The sequence below is a fragment of the Saccopteryx bilineata genome, chromosome 8 (genome assembly GCF_036850765.1).
Source record: "Saccopteryx bilineata isolate mSacBil1 chromosome 8, mSacBil1_pri_phased_curated, whole genome shotgun sequence".
Lineage (NCBI taxonomy): Eukaryota > Metazoa > Chordata > Mammalia > Chiroptera > Emballonuridae > Saccopteryx > Saccopteryx bilineata.
Window position 1 is genome coordinate 49148581 of NC_089497.1, and position 20671 is coordinate 49169251.

The window sequence follows — 20671 nt, forward strand, 5'->3', positions numbered from 1 at the left end:
TGAGAGAGACAGACAGACAGACAGGACGGGAGAGAGATGAGAAGCATCAACTCAGTTGTAGCACTTTAGTTGTTCATTGATTACTTTCTCATACGTACCTTGACTGGGGGTCTCTAGCCAAGCCAGTGACCCCTTGCTCAAGCCAGTGACCATAGGGTCATGTCTATTAACTCACACTCAAGTCACAACCCCACCCTCAAGCCAGATGAGCCTTCACTCAAGCCGGCGACCTTGGTGTTTCAAACTAGGTCCTCAGTGTCCCAGATCAACACTCCATCCACTGTGCCACCACCTGGTCAGGCTATACTGTGCTCTTTAAACAATGCTTGTCTGTAAGTCATCAATTAGTCATCAAGCCACAGAGTATCAGGAGAGGAAACCAAGGCCCAAAAAGAAGAAGGAAATTGCCCAAATTCCAACAGCCTCTAGAGAAAAGCATGGCTGCTCTCTCATTTAGAGTGCACTTCAAAACCTGGATCTTAATAATTCTAAGTTACTCTTCATTACATATGAGTGTAAGCTTTAATAACTTTAAAAATAAATATGTATTTATTTATTGACTTGAGGAGGTAAGCGGGGGTAGTGGGGGAGAGAGAGAGACATCGACCTGTTGTTCTACTTATTTATGTATTCATTCATTGATTCTTGTAGGTGCCCTGACTGGGATGGAGCCCACAACTTTGGCATATGGGGGTGATGCTCTAACCAGCTGTGCTACCCGGCCAGGGCACTTTAATCACTTTTTGAAGACAAAGGACAGTGTTTATCTGCAGTAAATTCCTGCTGCTGCCTTGAAACTCTGGGTCTCTAATATCTACCAGGCCTAAGCCAGGAGATGGATTCTTATTTTGGACAGAACTGAAGGGTAGAGAAGTAGAAAGAGATCTAGAAAAATATCCCGGAAAGGGAGCCCCAAGATGTGGCCACCCCTCTTTGTGGCACTAAAGTCAGACTGACTCAACTAAAAATGCCTCTCTCGTTTGCAGTCACCAGCCCTCTCATCTTTAAAACTCACTTAGCCTTCCTGGTTCAGACTTGAAATTCAATCCACCCCAATCTCAAGAGCATTTCCTGTGACTCTCAACCCAAGGTCCAATTTAGAGGCTCTTCTCTACTGTATTTTTTTTTATCTGGAGAGTATAGGAAAATGGATAAAACTGGAGATAAGCACTATAAAAACCGGATTTTCATTCATTCAGCAAACCTGTATTGTAAGCCTAGTATGTACTAGGCACTGATCTGAAGGCTGAATCTTATTGTAATTGCAATATATTGAATGTTTACTATGTGTCAAGCATAGTTTTAAGTGCTTTAGTATATAATATATGTATATTAATTCAATTCTCACAAAGAAACACGTGAGATAAGTTCTTTTCATATTGTCATTTTACCTCTGAACAAGCTGACATACTGAGCATTTAAGCAACTAGGCAACGAATGACTCCAAGGTAAGTGGCAGAGCTGAAATTTGAACGCAGGTGGTCTAGCCCCGGGGTTTTGTATTCTTAACCCTACATTATGTTGATAGGACACTAACCCAATGTCCACTTATGCCATCGCATCCTCTTTTTCTAAAACATAATTTAACACACATTACTTGGTAATGAAAAAGTGTCCAGGTGTTAGGTGCTGAGGATGTAAATACAAATAAGAGGAAAAGACTATCTCTTCAGAACCTTACACATTAATAGGAAAATAATAATAAGAGCTCTTGTGTGTCCATGTTGGTGATCTCTAATTTACTTAAAACACTATAGCATACACAGTGGGATAAATGAATTATCTTTAGTTGCCATTCTAGGAATGTTTGATAAATTATCCAGATGAGAAATAAATACCCTTGGGCAGTCATCTAACATTTTATCAAAAGCTCAGTCTGCCTGACCTGTGGTAGTGCAGTGGATAAAACATTGACCTGGAACACTGAGATCACCAGTTCAAAACACTGCCCTTGTCTAGTCAAGGCTCATAGGGGAGTTGGTGCTTCCTGCTCCTCCCCCCCCTTTATCTCTCCCTTTCTTTCTCTCTCCTTCTCACTCTCACTATCTCTCTTGTCTAAAATGAATAAATAAATAAAAATTTGAAAAAAAAAGCTCAGTCCAAAGGTAGCTCCTCTAATCACTTCAATCCTATTCAAGTCCCATGTCCCCAGCTCAGTCCTCAAAATCCCTGGGGTAGAAGCAGGGTGAGAAGGTTTAGTTGCTGATGGGCAAGAGTTGAGGTGGATTGGGGACATCAGACCTGAGCTCTTGGGTAGGGCCTGGAGAAACCATACAGAAAGAATCTCCTCCCTCAATCATGCGAGAGTCAAAGAGAAAGTGTTGTGTCTGGAATAGGGATTTAGAAATGAGAAAACTAGAAAGTGGAACTACACATCTCTTAAAATCCCAAGTGTTAATCTCACCCATGTGGAGCAACTGAGTTTAACAAAGATCTAATAATTACCAACTAGATGTCAGGTACATGGCACCACATGAGGTGCTGGGCCCACAGCAATAAGTAAGAATCTACACAGGGAGAGATTCCAAGATGGCGACTGAGTAAGCAAACATTCCAACTGTCACCTCCCAGGACCAAATTGGATTACAAATTAATTTAGGAACAATCATCTTGAAAAACCAAGTTTAGACTAAACGAAGAAGAGTCTATAACTAAGGATCACAGAAGAAGCCACACCGAGACTGGTAGGAAGGGCAGAGAAGTGGAAAGCACTGCCCTTCTCCCAGCAGCGAGCAGTGGCTGAGGGTCCAAAGGGACTCTCACTATGGGGAGGGGTGCCCTGAGAGGTGTGAGTCCTAAACCCCAGGCCCAGAGCCCCAGCCTAGAGCCCCAGAGCCTAGAAGAGCCACCCAAACAGCATTTGGAAGTGAAAAGAGCAGGGTTTCTGTCTTCAAGAAAGAGATGGAGCTCTTGGAGATGCAGGATCGGTCTTAAAGGGCCTGCACAAAAAAATCTCTTTCACAGCCAATTACTTCAGGCTCTGGCGGAGGGAAGGCTGAGAGGACTAGAGTTGCGTGAGGAAAGTAAAGTTGGAGGCCCAGGGAGAGACACTGTGGTGGACAGCCACTAGAACCCCTGTGCTGAGTCATTCTCCAATACTGTAGTTGCCATCTTTCTTGAGTGGAGCAGTCCCCTCTGAGCAGCATCAGCCTAGAGAAAATCAACTGCTCTGCCTTTGGGAGTCTCTGCTACCCCAGTCATGGAAATGGGGTTGTTCTGAAATGCCATGAAGCAGGGGGCATGTCAATGACTCAGTTTTCTGGTGTTGAGGCCAGAGCTTTCCCCCACATGCTCCTAAGTCTAAGACTGCTAATTCTGCCTCACAGCAGACTCGGTAGAAACTGTCCGGAATGTGGGCAGGCCACACCTCTGGGTCTCAGAGGCCACACCCACAAGACTCCTGGGGCCATACCCTACTTGTGGAAAAAGTCTGGACAGACTGAAACCTGGGGCCAAGGGGCAGAGCCACACTCACCACCCTTCCTAATTCCTGAATTGCCTCGGGCTCTAGACTCTAGCAGAGGTTTTTTCAGTGGCTGAGCCCAACAAGCAGAGAGAGGCTGCAAGAGGCAGGGCTCAGGGAACCTTGGCCTTTTAAGTGGACTCTCCTCCAGGCCCAGTGTGGGTAAAAGGCAGCCTAGGTGTGCAGCTTAGTATTTCCATGAGTACCTGGACCCAGCAGAGGCAGCCACAAACTCTGGGTTGCTTGTAGCTCCAAGAAGGTTGCTGAGGGCCAGTCATGGGCAGTGTCTCCCATTGGTCTGTGCCGGGTTCCTGCCAGGGAGGCCCTGGGCTGGCACATCCAATGGCAAGATGCAGAGAGCATCAGTTCAGGACCTAACAACTTTTCCTAGAGTGGTATCCTAAGGAAGGGCACCTCACACCTGGCCTAGCTAAGGTGAGTTCGACTTTCTGTGATCAGCACCAGCACAGTGGCTCATGTGCATTGGATAAGGTGGAGCTTCACAGTCAGCTGGCCTGGGTGCTGGATATCCTGCCATGCTGGGCTAGATTCCACAAAGAGAAGGGAGAGAGGCTTGGAGCATGGACATTAAAAGTGTGGGTCTCTATGAGTCTATTGTTGGATCTAGTCAAAGAGCTTAGCCATTTTCTGGGGGGGGGGGCCACAGTCAGCCCCAGGAGAGGACTCTATTAGTTTTCTCCCTGAGACCAGGATCTCACCAGCTGTAAGAACTTCTGCAGAGGGGACTGTTGGTGGCCCCACTCGATCCGAACCTGCTGCTCACCTTGTTGGGGAGAAATAAAAGTTGAGTATCCAGCAGTGGCTAAGGGATTAGGCTCTGGAGTAGGGGCCGCATTAGCTGTACTGAGCTCCTGACCAAGAGACCCCTAAAATAAGGGGTCCCAATAACATTGTATTCCCAATCTCTGCTTCCCTAACCAAACAAGCTTGCAACCTGTAGAGGGGTTGGTTGGGTGAGGCCAGTCTGAGCCCACACTACAGTCTTTCTACAGAAGACTCTGTGGGAAGACCAGGCAGCTGCAAGAGGAGGTGGAGCAGCTGAAAAGTGGAGGCAAATCTTACGAAGCTTGGGAGTTTTATGGAGCTGCTGTCATCTCTAAGAAGGTGGAAGCTGAACCTTATACACAGGTAGGCCTCTCCCACACTACCCAGGTGCAGAAAATGCAGACACAAACAGCAAAAAGAGCAGTAACTGCAGACAGGTAACCCACAAGAGGTTACAAACAAGAGCTGATGCCAAGACAAGAAGATCTAAACCCAACACAATTGGTAGTGAGTGACAGACAACACCAACCCTAGACTCAGCTAGCTACACAAGTATCATGCCCAAAGGAGGAGTCTATCAGGCACCAGATACTGTGGAGAATAAATATGCCCAGCAGGACAGACATTGCACAGTGTGTAATACACATGATCAAAGTTGACCCTTAGATCCAGCCAGCCTATTAGAATAACGGTACCCATAAAAAGACTAACTGTATTCAATACTCACATACAACAGGAAGGAAAATAGTACCCTCAAGAAGCATTCCTAGAACAAGGAAAACAAGTGGCCTGGAGGACAGTACCACCGAGCCCATCTTCCTCATAAAGACTCAAAAAAATTTCAAAGTCAGACAGTGCTACCTAATACACAAACAAAATGGGTAGATAAATAAATGCGATCCAAATGGATCAACAAGAGAAATTCCCAGAAAAAGAACTGAAAAAAAAATGGTAGTAACCAACTGAAATGGTAGTAACCAAAGTACCAGGTGCAGAGTTTAAAATAATGATTTTTAGGATGCTCAGGGATCTTAGAGCAACAATGGATGGACAAAATGAGCACCTAAATAAAAAGATAGCTAGCATCGAAAAGGGAGTGGCAATCATAAAAAAGAACCAGTCTGAAATGACAAATACAATATCAGAAATGAAAACTACACCAGAAGGAATCAACAGCAGGCTGGATGAAGCAGAGGATTGACTCAGCAATTTAGAAGACAAGATAAACATAAGCACAGAAGTAGAGCAGCAAAATGAAAAGAGGCACAAAAAGACTGAGGAAACTCTGTGACATCATGAAGAGAAACAACATTTGCATCATAGTGGTTCCTAAAGGAGAAGAGAATGAACAAAGGATAAAGAATCTGTTTAAAGAAATGTTAGCTGAAAATTTTCCTAAACTGATGAAGGAAAAAAGTCACTCAAGTTCAAAAAGCACAGAGAATCCTGTTAAAGAGGAACCCGAGGAGGCCTACACTAAGACACATCATAATTAAAATGCCAAACTTAAGAGATAAAGAAAGAATACTAAAAGCTATGAGAGAAAAGCAGTTAATTACCTACAGAGAATCCTCTTTAAGGATGACATTCGACTTCTCAACAGAAACACTTGAGGCCAAAAAGGATTGGCAAGAAATATTCAAAGTGATGCAAAACAAGAACCTACAAACAAAACTGCTTCGTTCAGCAAGGCTATCATTTAAAATTGAAGAAGAAATAAAAAGCTTGCCAAACAAAACAAAACAAACAAACAAACAAAAAAAAAAAACCTCAAGAAATTCATTACAACCAAACCAGTACTGCAAAAAATGTTAAGGGACCTACTGTAAAAAGAGCAAAGGAAAAAATAAGAAATCGAGAAAAAGAAGATTGTAGATTTAAGAATAAAATGGCAGTAAATAAGTATATGTCAATAATAACCTTAAATGTAAATGGATTAAATGCTCCAATCAAAAGCCATTAGGGTAGCTGTGTGAATAAGAAAACAGGACCCATACATATGCTGTCTACAAGAGACCCACCTCAGAACAAAAGATACAGATAGACTAAAAATGAAGGGATGGAAAAAACTATTTCATGCAAATGGGAATGAAAAAAAAAAGCTGGAGTAGCAATACTTATATCTGACAAAATAGCCTTTAAAACAAAGGCTAGAGTAAGGGATAAAGAAGATCACTACATAATGATAAAGGGAGCAATCCAACAGGAGGATATAACCATTGTAAATATTTATGCACCTAATATAGGAGCACCTAAATATATAAAGCAGATTTTTATGGATATAAAAGGTGATCAACAGCAATACTATAATAGTAGGGGATTTTAATGCCCTACTAACATGAATGGATAGATCCTCCAGACAGAAAATTAACAAAGAAACAGCAGCTTTAAATGATAAACTAAATCAATGGGATTTAATTGATATCTTCAGAACCTTTCACCCTAAAGCAGCAAAATATACATTCTTTTCAAGTGCTCATGGTACATTCTCTAGGATAGACCACATGTTAGAACACAAAACAAGTCTCAATAACTTTAAGAAGATTGACATCATATCAAGCATCTTCTCTGATTACAATGGCATAAAACTAGAAATCAACTACAATAGGAAAACTGAAAAACATCCAAAAACTTGGAGACTAAATAGCATATTATTAAATAATGGATGGGTTAACAATGAGATCAAAGTAGAAATTAAAAATTTCCTTGAAACAAATGAAAATTAGCATACAACAACTCAAAATTTATGGGACACAGCAAAAGCAGTCCTGAAAGGGAAGTTTGTAGCATTACAGGCATACCTTAAGTAAAAAAAAAAAAAAAAAAAAAAAAAAAAGCTCAAATAAACAACTTAACCCTGCATCTAAAAGAACTAGAAAAAGAACAACAAATAAAGGCCAGAGGAAGTAGAAAGAAGGAAATAATAATGAGCAGAGTGGAAATAAATGACATAGAGGCTAAAGAAACAATACAAAAGATCAGTGAAACCAAGAGCTGGTTCTTTGAAAAGGTAAACAAGATTGATGAACCTTTAACCAGACTTATCAAGAAAAAAAGAGGACTCAAATAAATAACATTAGAAATGAAAGTGGCGAAGTAACAACTGACACTGCAGAAATACAAAGGATTGTAAGATAATACTCTGAAGATCTACGTGTCAAAGAATTGGACAACCTAGGCAAAATGGATAAATTCCTAGAAACATGCAATCTTCCAAAACTCAGTCTGGAAGAATCAGAAAACCTAAACAAACTGATTACAAAAAATAAAATTGAAATAGTTATCAAGAACCTCCCAGCAAACAAAAAGTCCTGGACCAGATGGCTTCACAGACAAATTTTACCAAACATTCAAACACCTATCTTTCTTAAGCTATTCCAAAAAATTCAAGAGGAGGGGAGACTTCCAAGCTCTTTTAATGAGGCAAGCATTATCCCCAGTCCAAAACCAGGTAAAGACACTACAATGAAAGAAAACTATAGGACAATATCCCTGATGAAAATAGATGCTAAATTTCTGAACAAAATATTATCAAATCGAATCAGCAAAACATTAAAAAAATTCTACATCATGATCAAGTGGAATTCATCCTGGGGAGGCAAGGTTGGTACAACATTTACAAATCAACAAATATGATTCATCACATAAACAAAAGAAAGGATAAAATATCACATGATTATATCATATGCAAAAAAAGCATTTGATAAAATCTAGCACCCATTTATGATAAATAAAAAAAAAAAACTCTCAGAAAAGTGGGAATACAGAAAACATACCTCATCATAATAAAGGCCCTCTACAACAAACCGACAGCCAACATCATACTCAATGGGCAAAAATTAAAAGCAATCTCCTTAAGAACAGGAACAAGGCAGGGATGTCCCCTTTTACCACTCTTATTCTACATAGTTCTGGAAGTCCTAGCCACAGCAATCAGACATAAAGAAATAAAAGGCATCTATATTGGAAAGGAAGAAGTAAAATTATCATTATTTGCTGGTGACATGATACTGTACATTGAAAACCCTAAAGTGTCAGAAAACTACTAAACCTAATAAATAAATTCAGCAAGGTGGCAGGGTGTAAAATTAATATTCAGAAATCAGTGGCATTTTTATACATCAACAATGAACTATCTGAAAGAGAATTAAGGAAACAATCCCCTTCACAATTGCAACAAAAAAAGAAAGCACCTGGGAGTAAATTTAACCAAGGAGGTAAAAGACTTGTACTTGGAAAATTATAAGACATTGAAAAAAGAAATCAAGGAAGATACAAACAAGTGGAAGCATATACTGTGTTTGTGGATAGGAAGAATAAACATCATTAAAATGTCTATATTACACAAAGCAATCTATAAATTTAATGCAATTCCTATTAAATTACCAATGGCATACTTCACCGATATAGAACAAATATTTCAAAACTTTATACGGAACCAAAAAAGAACACGAATAGACTCAGCAATCTTGAAAATGAAGACTAAAGGGGGAGTTATCACACTTCCTAATATCAAGTTATACTATAAGGCCATTGTAATTAAAACAGCTTGGCACTGGCATAAGAACACGTATACAGATCAATGGAATAGAACAGAGAGCCCACAAATAAATCCACTCCTTTTTTTTACTGTCAGTGAATATTTGACAAAGGAGGCAAGAGTATACAATGGAATAAAGACAGTCTCTTTAATAAATTGTATTGAGAAAATTGGACAGGTACATGGAAAAAAATGAAACTAGACCATGAGCTTATACCATTCACAAAAATAAACTCAAAATGAATAAAAGACTTAAATGTAAAGTCATGAAACCATGAACATCTTGGAAGAAAACATAGGCAGTAAACTCTCTGATATCTCTCATAGCAATATTTTTGCCAATTTATCTCCATGGGCAAGTGAAATAAAGGACAAGATAAACAAATGAGACTATATCAAACTAAAATGCTTTTGCACAGCAAAAGACAGCGTTAACAAAATTAAAAGACAACCCACACAATGGGAGAACTTATTTGCCAATATGTCTGATAAGGGGTTAATAACCAAAATTTATAAAGAACTTCTAAAACTCAACACCAGGAAGGTAAACAATACAATTAAAAAATAGGCAAAAAAAAAAAAACCTGAATAGACACTTCTCCAAAGAGGACATACAGATGGCCAATAGGCATATGAAAAATGTTTAACGTCACAATCATCAGAGAAATGGAAATTAAAACCACAAGGAGATATCACCTCATACCTGTCAGAATGGCGCTCATTGACAAATCAACAAACAACAAGTGCTGGTGAGGGTGTGGAGAAAAGAGAATCCTCCTGCACTGCTGGTGGGAATGCAGACTGGTGCAGCCACTGTGGAAAACAATATGGAGTTTCCTCAAAAAATTAAAAATGGAACTGCCTTTTGACCCAGCTATCCCACTTATAAGAATATATCCTAAGAATACAAAATCACTGATTCAAAAAAAGATATGTACCCCCATGTTTATTGCAGCATTGTCTACAATAGCCAAGATCTGGAAACTGCCCAAGTGTCTGTCAGTGGACAAGTGGGTTAAAAAGTGATGCTATGTGTAAGGACCAAGAGAAGATCAGAAAATAAGCAGGGCACTAATGGAACAGGGAACTTAAGGGTTACAGGCAGGTCCTGCTCCTGTTCTGTTAGGAATAACATGCCCAAGGTCGTTCAAGAAGCAGAGACTGCCCTGGCCGGTTGGCTCAGCGGTAGAGCGTTGGCCTAGCGTGCAGAGGACCCGGGTTCGATTCCCGGCCAGGGCACACAGGAGAAGCGCCCATTTGCTTCTCCACCCCTCCGCCGTGCCTTCCTCTCTGTCTCTCTCCTCCCCTCCCGCAGCCAAGGCTCCATTGGAGCAAAGATGGCCCGGGCGCTGGGGATGGCTCTGTGGCCTCTGCCTCAGGCGCTAGAGTGGCTCTGGTCGCAACATGGCAACGCCCAGGATGGGCAGAGCATCGCCCCTGGTGGGCGTGCCGGGTGGATCCCAGTTGGGCGCATGCGGGAGTCTGTCTGACTGTCTCTCCCTGTTTCCAGCTTCAGAAAAATGCAAAAAAAAGAAAAAAACAACCCAAAAAAGAAGCAGAGACTGATATGGCTCCTGTGAGGCTGGGAACAAAGAAGGTCAGAGACCCTTATCAGAAGTTTAGGTTTGAAATTCGCCACTAAGCTAAAACCGGCCCCTGTTGCTATGCTGCGTGTGACCTCCCTAGCCAATAGCTAAACTACCACATCTGCTTCTGTACTATGCTTGCTCACTTAGGATATATAAGGGCCTGGCTGTAAGCTCCAGGCGCGGCTCCCATTTGCAGCTCCTTGTGGGCACGGTGTCTCTGGACATCTCGGGAGTTCGCCCCTGCGCAGGTTAAACTGGCCAATAAAGTAACATCTTAACTTCTGAAAGTCTCCGACGTTTGTTCTTGTACCCGGTGGATGTTACACTATGCATACACAATGGAATACTATATGGCCATGAAAAAGAAGAAAATCTTACCTTTTGCGATGGCATGGATGGACCTGGAGATTATTATGCTAAGTGAAATAAGTCAGGCAGAGAAAGACAAATATCATATGATCTCACTTAAATGTGGAATCTAATGAACAAAGTGAACTGAGGAACGGAATAGAGGCAGAGGCGGGGTCACAGGGACCAGAGGGACAGCTGTCAGAGAGAAGGGGGATGAAGGGATGGGATTAGAGAAGGTGAAGGGATTGTGAAATTATATATACTACACATAACACATAGATACAAATAATAGGACAGCAAATCCCAGAGGGAGGGGGAGGGAGTTGGGGGAGCAAAGGGGGTATAATGGGGGACATGAGGGTGGGGGGTGAGAGTGTTATATTGAATGGGACACTTGAATCCATGTTAACACAATAAATTAAAATTAATAATAAAAAGAAGAATCTACCCAGCCCTAAGTGTCCAGAGAGGATGTCTAGAGTGGGTGATGACAGCTGGGGGAAGTGGTCCCAGAGGATTCTGAGAGTCCTGAAGGGGACAGGTTAATTCTGACAAGGGTGGGGTAGATGGCAAAGAGGATGTGGGAAGGGAGGGGTATTTATCTGTATTACCCTTGAGGGCTGAGTGGGAGTCAGGGTGGAGGGACAGGAAGTAGCAGGCAAGTCCAGGCTGTGAGCATCCGTCATTCAGCAGCTGATGATTCGAAATCATGTGCTGGACAAAAGAGCACTCTCTTGGGAAAGATCAAGTCAAAGAAGTGAACTGAAAGTGAATTAAAATCCCATGATGTCTAGGGAAATTTCTGAGCGGAACACACGTGTCACTGTATAAATTCAAGGATAAGTAAAAGTGAAACAGTTGAGAGCACTGCTCACATTTTCTCAGTTATCAATATTTGTGGGAAGTCTACAGGAAACCAGGGTGCCAGGAATATAAACGGAAGAAGGTACAGACCTCTGAGACTCCACTCCCAGGCAATTCTCCTGAGGGGCTCTCCTAGGTGTATCTACCGCTGTGTTCCCATTGTGGTCATATGTTCAGGCCTTTGGTGCCCCACAACCCCACTGGCCATTTTAATGGTCTCAACTGTTTCCGTGGTTTTATTCTCTCTACTCAAACCCTTCCGAACATGAATATTTAGGGAACGGCTCCACTCACTGCCAGACTCTGAGGTATGCATGCACTGAACGCCATTTCCCTCGGCACTGCTTAGAACGCACCATTTCCCTGACCACTTCCCACTGCCTTCTGGTCAGAGCTCAGATTTCACAGCTAGCCACTAAGAGCCATGATTGTCTGTCTTCTCCAGGCATGCCTTCCTTAGACCTTCCGGGACTTTGACGTATGGTTTTCTTTTATCTGAATTGCTTCTGCCTTGCCTAACTTTGTGTTTGAAGGCACAGCTCAACGTCAGCTTTTCCATGAACCCTTTCGGATTGCAGAAATAGGAAGTGACAGCTTCTGCTGAAATCAACTATTGGTCATCTATTGGTTTCAACCACTTGTGTAATGTTTTCCACAATGGACTAATGTAGTGCTTGTTTATATATGCGGCAGGGATCCAACTTCATCTTAAACTATTTATGGACCACAGTAAGCCAGTTTCACAAAGGAAAAAATTAATCCTTCGAGGGGTTAAGCCCCAGGAGCTTGACTTAATAAGGCTTTGGTGCACAGTGGGGAGCAGACATATAACTTGTGTCTCTCTTTTTCTAGGCCTCAAGTTCCTTCAGGGCTGATACCATGAGTAACTCACATAGTGAAGCATGTGGTTGGTGTCCAGCATAGTGTTTGACAGCAGTGGATATTTGGTATTCATGAAATAAAAGAATATTTATTGTTCTTTTCTTAGAGCTAATCTTTTTTTGTGTATGTGACAGAGAGAGAGAGAGAGAGAGAGAGAGACAGACAGACAGACCAGAGGGAAGAGAGATGAGAAGCATCAATTCTTCATTTGTAGCACCTTAGTTTTTCATTGATTGCTTTCTCATACATGCCTTGACCGGGGGACTACAGTAGACTGAGTAACCCCTTGCTCAAGCCAGCAACCTTGGACTCAAGCTGGTGAGCCTTTCTCAAACCAGATGAGCCCATGCTCAAGCTGGCGACCTTGGGGTTTCCACCTAGGTCCTCCACATCCTAGTCCGATGCTCCATCCACTGAGGCGCCACCGCCTGGTCAGGCTAGAGCTAATCTTGACTATATATCAGGCTCTATTGCTGAAAATATGAAGTTATAGGACAAAGATTTTTTTATCTAGAGGTTAAAAAATCCATATAATTTCAAAAATACCTGTAGACAAACTACATTGAATGTTTTATACATATATGTAATGCTATATCTGAAATATATAAAGATATTATTGTGGTTAATTTTTTTAATTCACAAATTTATCTAAAAACTTTTTAAAATCCAAATGTCTTTTGCCATTACATATATCATTAGATAATAAAAGCACAACTTTCTACCATATTAGGTCTGATCCTTTTAAGAACGAGCACACACATACATTAAAAGAGGCCCCCATCCTAAGGATCCTTTGCTGTGTACTGTGTACTGTGTATATATAACAGCATTCCTCCTTGGGTGGTCCTCCAGCTAAAAGGGTGGCACTGTACCTCAGGTGATGTTGACTCTCAATTTACAATGTAAGATCTTTCCTGTTGTTTATTTATTGCTTCATTTATTCTCCACAATAGCCCTCAAGGGTTGACAAGAGAGCTACTGAATTTCTCAGGACTGAGGGAGCCTTCTGTTGTGAAATGTACATGGAAGATACAGACTCAAACAAGAAAGAAAATAAACACACAGAGTAATTGCGGAAAGAATGAGAAAAGAATGTAGGAGTTGTATGAGACAAGTTGAAAAGTTCTACCAAGCACAGAGGAAAGAAAAAATAGGAATCTGAAGATAGTCCAAGCAGGAAAAAGGGACCGAGGGTGATGGTAAGGTGAGGTGAGTATCTTAGCTAGGATGGTGACATCTGAGCTGAGAACTAATTGGCCAGAAGTCAGCAAGAGTGAAACATATCCCAGAGAGCAAAAAACAACTTTAAAGGCCCTAAATTAGGAAGAGTTGAGGTCTGCCTAAGGAATACCAAAAAGACTAGTGCTGCTGAAACATGATGAGTGAGAATGACAGAATGAAACGTGGTTGGAGAGACAGGTAGGCAGGGTCTATGGGTCATAGGTAGCTAGAAGAGTAGTACTCACCAAGCATTCCTTTTGCTTCCCCACAGGTCCCAGGCTCTTTCATTAACAAAGCACAAGTTAATTATTAAGTGTGTCCGTGGGACTAGCTATAGTCAATGGACTGTGGACAGAAGAGATTTGTGTCATTTCTGGACCAAAGCATCAAAGAAGTAGCACAGATGTATCAAGATGTTTCTTTCTTTAGGTGACAAAGTCAAAGTAGGTTGAATCATTGAATTGAAACATGGAGACAGCTGCCCAAACAGGTCATGCAGACTCTTGGTAGACTTTAAGTAAGAGAAAAATAAACCTCTGTGTTGTTAAGTCATTATAAATTTCTCCTGGCTAATGTCACATGGGAAGAAGTTTGCATTTATTCTAAGTGTAATAGGAAGTCATTTGAAAATTTGAGCAATAGAATGATATCATATATATGTTTAAATGACCACTTTGCTGTGTGTGTAATAGATTATGGGGAGGAGGGATAGAAGAAATCAGAAGACCAGTTATAAGTCTATTGAAGTTAGTGTAGTTGTGAAATAATGGCAGCTTGAAATTAGTGGTGGCAGTGGAGGTGGTGAGTTGAATGCAGGATATATTTCAAAGACAAAACTAACAAGACTATTGTAAAGACTCCAGAGTTTTGGGCATGGGCAATTGAGGGAAGAAGACACAGAGAGAAGACGCTAAAGTGGGGAGATGAGAATCAAATGTTATAAAACTGGCCCTGGCCAGGTAGCTCACTTGGTTATAGTGTCGTCCTGATGTGCCACAGTTGTGGGTTCAATCCCTGGCACATACAAGAATATATAAGGATCAACCAATGAATGCATAACAAAAATCAACCAATGAATGCATAAATAAGTGGAACAAATCAATGTTTCTCTCTCTCTGCTTCTCCTTTCTTCTCTCTAAAAATCAATCAATAAAAACATTCTAAGAGTTAGAAAACTGTGGTTTAAAAATCTCTTCCAGAGAATAGGGAAAAAGGAGAGAATACATCCTAGCTCCTTTTACAAAGCCACCGTAACTTTGATATCAAAATCTGAGAATGATATTACAAGATATATAGATGTAAACACCCTAAACAAAATATTTGCAAACCAAGTTCAGAAATACATAAAAAAGGAACTACAGCATAATAAAATTGGCTTTGTTCTAGAGATGCAGATTTGTTTTAACATTTACATATCTATTAATGTAATTCACTAACAGAATAAATGAGAAAAATAACCTCAATGAATTCAGAAAATATTCGATAATTCAATACTCATTCATAATCTTAAAAAATTCTTTTAGCAAATTAGGAATAGAACTTCTTTAACCTGAAAGGGGTATCATAAAAACCTAATAGCATACATCATACTTAATACTGAAATACTGAAAACATCTTCTTTATGGTCAAGAATGAGAGAAGGATGTCTTCATCATCCCTTCTAGTCATTCCCATACTGGATCGAGGTCCTACCCAGTGTAACAAAGCACACACAAAAAAAGGAGAAAGATGAAAATTAAGGTATGTATAGGTCAGGAATGAAGAAATAAAACTATCATTATTTACAAATAACATAATTGAATCTGTGGAAAATCCTAAAAATTCTATGGATTAATAATTAGATTTGATAAGAGACTTTATCAAGATCACTGGATGAAAGATCAAGATACAAAAAAATCAATCATATATTTACATACCAGCAATAAAAAATTAGGAAGTAAGAAAATATTCAATGATAACATTTACAGTAGCATCAAATTAATCAACTATCTAGAAATAGATCTAACAAAAGCTGTATAAAGATCTCTACATGGGAATCTATAAAACACTATTGACAGAAAAATAAAGAAGATGAAATTAATGAAGTGCTCTACTATATTCATGGATTAAAAAAATCAATATTATAAATATATCAATTTTTTACCAACCTGATTCACAGTGTGAATATAGTTCTAATAAAAATCCCAGCAGGGTGTAAAATTTTATGGAGGTTAACAAGCTGATTCTAAAATTTATGTGGAAATACAAAGGGAAACGCCAAAAATAACAAAGACTTGAAGAACAAATTTTGAAGATCACCAGATATTGAAACTTATTATAAAGCTACAATAATTACAACCAGGTAGAATTGACAACGGATAGAAAAACAGACTAATGGAACAGAAGATCCAGAAGCAGACTTCCCAGTGTATGGCAGAGGGGACGTTGAGCACTAGAGGGAGCAGGATAATCGGTAAGTGGTGCTCAGTCTATTAGATATCCTCTGGAAAAGAACAAATCCCATCCATAGGTCACTCCATACACAGACACCAAAGCCAGGTTGATTGTAGCTCTAACTGTGAAATGTTAAACAACAGAATGTCTAGAAGGCAACAGAGAAGAATATTTTCAGGGGAGGAAAAGAGTTCTTAAACATGACAGAATGCACCAGGACAGAGAGAAAGAGTGGATTATTACATTGAAATTAAGAATTTATGTTCATCAAAAGAGACCATTAGAGAAAAATAAAGCAGTCATCAAGTGGGCAAATATATTTGAATATATAAGCAATGAAGAACTTTTAACTTAAATGTTTTAAAAACTCCTTTAAGTCAATAAGCAAAAGCATACAAACAAATAGAGAAACAAACAAGAACTAGAATAGACAGTTCACAATAGAGAATATGTGAATGACAAAAACACAAAAGGTACTTAAACCTCATTATTCATCAGGGAGATAAAAATTAAAACTACACAATATATTGCTACATACACCCCAATCGCTAATTTTTTTTTTTTCTAATGGAAATGCCAACTATTGGGGAGGATGAGAAACAGCTAGAATTCTTATACACTGATGATGGGAAAATAAATTGATATAATCCCTTAGGAAAACTGACAATACTTAGGATAGCTGAACCTATGCCTTAGTAATCTAGTCCTAAGTGTATATATTGCTCACAAAAATTAGGGGGATATTTCAAAATAAATATGAAGCGATAAAATATTCCCTAATTTTTGTAAGCAGTATACCTAGGAAATGTATACATATATGTACCAAAAGATATGCTCAAGAAAGTTTACAACAGCACTGTTGCTGTTATAAATGAATTGCCCCAAGCTAGAAACTACCCAAAGATCCTCAGTAGTACATGGATAAATAAACTGCCATATATTCATACAACATAGGACTATCTGAGCCACAAAAGTGAACAAACTATTGAGAGAGTGGGAGATGTCCAGGGATCCCCAGCTGTTCGGGCTGTTTGAGTCTTCCCAGATTAGGCCCCAAACACAGGTACGAAGAAGCTTTGAGATGATTGAAACCCTAGCCGCTGCCTGAACGCAGCAGCATGAAAAACCGTGAGTGGGAACGGCCCAGTTGAGACCAGTCAAGCCCCACGTTCATGAGCAAAATACATCATTGTGACTATTTTAAATCACTGTTTTAGTGATGACTGTACACAGCAGTAGGTAACTGGAATATAAGTTGAAGTATTTAGAGAACTGTAAAAGAGAATATGTTTAATTTATAAATCCACTTTAAATGTTTAAGGAAACATCTAAATTTCTAAAAAATCCCTCTTAAAAACTATTGTTTAAAACTAGGGTCATAAATATAACAGGAGATTTGTAAGTTGAACTTAACAGCTTACAGAAAAGGTAGGTTTTAACATTTCTGCTTCCACAAATTGAATTCTAACAAAACAAAACAAGACGGTGAGAACTTCTTGGATAGCTGACTTCCCTGATCCTTTCGGAAAGTTCAAGGAAACAACAGAGAGAAAGGAACTGGGTGGTGACTGTGTGCTTACTAGGTGCCATGCCACGTCCTACCTAGGCGCTTTACCGAAATCAACTCAAGTAATCCTCACAACAGCCCTGTGAGGTGGGTTTTATAACCCCAGTCTGCAGAGGAGGCGCAGAGAGGCTGTGTATCTCGGCCAGGATTCTGCCGGTAGTCAAGGACGGAACCCGTGCTTTTTGCCCTCTTAGGTGCCTTCTCCTAGCAGGAAAACGTGATGGCCACCTTCTGTGTGCGCCTCGACCTGCCCGTGAGCCCTCCAGGGGGGAGAAGAGGTGTGTGCCGCAAGCACCTTCCTGTGAAGATGAACGTGGCCAGAGAAAACGATGGGCCATAGATCCTTAAAGTTCAGGAGTGTGAACTGGGGCCAAGGGGGCCAGTCCAGTGGACATAACTTGAGGGTGGCTCTGGAGAGGAATTCTAGAAGCTGTGGAAAGAAAAAGAGGGAGGATTTCAGCACGGTCGCTCCCAATGGCTTGCCTAACCTCATAGGGGTTTTAGTTGTTTTTTTTCCCCCTGAGGCCATTTATCCAGCCCCCCACTGTACTTCCGGAAGGGGCACCTCTTTCATTGGTGGTCAGTGAGAGGAGCACTGTATGTGGTGGCCCTCCAACGGTCTGAGGGACAGTGAACTGGCCCCTTGTGTAAAAAGTTTGGGGACCCCTGCATGATTCCCCATGTTTGAACTGCACCCAATGCCTACCATGATAGGAGCAGTTATATCTTTGAATCATTTCATTCCAGAATATTAGGATGAGTCAGCTTTGAAGTTATATAGCGTAGTCCTCTCAATTTATAAGTGAAGAGACCAAGAGATCAAATTCTGTTGCCTCCTATGAAGAAGCTATAACCCTGGCCTGTGGTGGCGCAGTGGATAAAGCACCAACCTGGAACGCTGAGGTCACCAGTTCGGGGCCCTGGACTTGCCTGGTCAAGGCACATATAGGAGTTAATGCTTTCTGTTCCTCCTCCCTCCCTGCTTCTCTCTCTCTCTCTCTCTCTTCTCTCTAAAATGAGTAAATAAAAAAACTTTTTTTTTAAAAAAGAAGAAGCTATAGAACTCTACTCCGTAGCACTACTGAATGAGTTTTTAAAACCTCTGTAGGGAAGAATGGTGAGTTTTAGAAGACCACTGTCTGTTATTTGTGCAGAGAGGGGTAAGTAGGTTAGGCCTCTGGGACAGGAGTAGAGGAACCTGGGAGTGAGACCCAGCTGCAGGTTGCTGTGACCCAGAGGGCGGGAAGGAGCTGCTGCCTTTAATTGACCAGACTGACTGACCCTGCAGCCGTGGCAGGTGGAGCGGCGCTACCACCTGGAGACCCAGAACCGGACATCTCCAGGTATCACCTGTCATGTCACCTTCAAGGGCAAGTTTTCCACCTAGAAGGCTTTACAGGGTCTGTGAGAAAAGTGCTGTTGAACAGCACTGACAGCTCCCAAAGCACCTTGCAGCCAGTTCAGAGGGAAAGAGCCTGAATGTAGTGTGATGGTGGCCTGTCTGCTCTTGAACAAACAGAGGAAAACATGACGGCTGCCCATCACGTAGTTGTTCAGGGGCCGAGGGGCTACTGCAGCTTTCTTAGTGCCTTCACCTTTTTTTTTTTTTTAACAGAGACAGAGAGAGAGAGTGCGAGAGAGGGATAGATAGGGACAGACAGACAGGATGGAGAGAAATGAGAAGCATCAATCATCAGTTTTTCGTTGCGCGTTGCAACACCTTAGTTGTTCATTGATTGCTTTCTTGTATGTGCCTTGACTGTGGGCCTTCAGCAGACCGAGTAACCCCTTGCTCGAGCCAGCGACCTTGGGGCTCAAGCTGGTGAGCTTTTGCTCAAATCAGATGAGCCCACGCTCAAGCTGGCGACCTCGGGGTCTCAAACCTGGGTCCTTCCGTATCCCAGTCCGATGCTCTATCCACTGTGCCACCGCCTGGTCAGGCAGTGCCTTCACCTTTTTTTGCTGTTCCTTTTGTTGTTCCCTGAAAAACCAGACTGGGGGAAACAAAAGGAGGAAATTGTATAATTTGTATAATTCTTACAGAAAGGGAGGAGGCAGGAGGAGGGAGATTGTCTAACAACTCCAAACACATATAAATTCCTTATACATTAAACTAGTGCTTTACAACTTACAAACTGCCTTTATATATTTTATCTCAGTTGCTCCTCACACTGCAACCTGGTAAGGAAGACAGATGTTACCTGTCTACCTGTCTACCTATTAGTAGGTATTAATGATCTATTACACTCTTGGTCCTGTTCTGCAGATGAAGAACTGCTCTTGAAGGTAGTTGAGTGGCAGGACTAGAGTCAGATCTCAGAATCAGAGAATCATAGCATCACAGAGTTAGAAGTCACCTTAATAGCAATCCCCAAAGCATCCTTCTCTTAGAGCCTGAATCATCTTTAAAAATCTCTGAGATGATTTCTTTGTGTTCCCATTTGAACTCTTTCAGTGACGAGTAACTCACTATTCTGTGAAGCAACCCATTATTAATAGTGAGCTGAAATCCTCCTTATAGCTGTCAGCCTTTAATGTATTTTCATCCTCAAGAACTATACCAAGTCCCTGGCTGAGCTGCTCAGTGGATAAAGTGTCGACCCCAGCATGCCAGAGGTCATGGGTTCGAGCCCTAATCTGGGCACATACAAGAAGCGATCAATGAGTGCACAAACTAAATGGAACAAATAAGTGAAACAACGAGTTGATGCTTCCCTCTCTCTCTCTCTCTCTCTCTCTCTCTCCCTTCCCCTCTATCTCTCTCAAATTGATAGGAAAAATTTTTTTAAACTATTGAGGCAAATGCTAATTCCCCTCTTTTTAAAATGTGAAGATATTACTCTTGGCCATTAAACATCTTCAATTCCTTTCACTGTTACTCGTGATTGCCTGGCACAGTGCCCGAAACATACAGGGGTGGGCAGAAGCTGGTTTGTAGTTGTTTGTATGGAAAAAGGCGTGCAGGTTATGATTAT

The 20671-nt window shown here is 41.0% G+C and overlaps 3 protein-coding genes across 6 annotated transcripts in view; 1 reads left to right on the plus strand and 2 right to left on the minus strand.

Annotated features, from left to right (window-relative positions):
* The window catches only part of PLA1A (phospholipase A1 member A), a 59592-nt gene extending 43066 nt beyond the window's left edge, over positions 1-16526 (plus strand). Inside the window, exons 10-11 of one of the 2 annotated variants that reach the window (XM_066241560.1) lie at positions 12446-13684; positions 13968-16526. The gene's annotated coding sequence lies outside the window, so the exon portion shown is untranslated. Of the gene's footprint in view, positions 1-12445 lie in introns of both variants that reach the window. The other variant, XM_066241559.1, reaches the window with a different exon arrangement.
* COX17 (cytochrome c oxidase copper chaperone COX17) overlaps positions 1-20671 on the minus strand; it is a 65644-nt gene that overhangs the window by 7472 nt on the left and 37501 nt on the right. The gene's annotated exons all lie outside the window — the stretch shown is intronic.
* The window catches only part of POPDC2 (popeye domain containing 2), a 46319-nt gene that overhangs the window by 7472 nt on the left and 18176 nt on the right, over positions 1-20671 (minus strand). For 2 of the 3 annotated variants that reach the window (XM_066241564.1, XM_066241562.1), the window contains exon 4: positions 17887-18126. The exons of the other annotated variant lie outside the window; for it this stretch is intronic. In XM_066241564.1, coding sequence (XP_066097661.1) covers positions 18041-18126 — 86 coding nt within the window. In that variant the 3' untranslated portion in view covers positions 17887-18040. Of the gene's footprint in view, positions 1-17886; positions 18127-20671 lie in introns of those variants that run through there. 3 annotated transcript variants of the gene reach the window in all.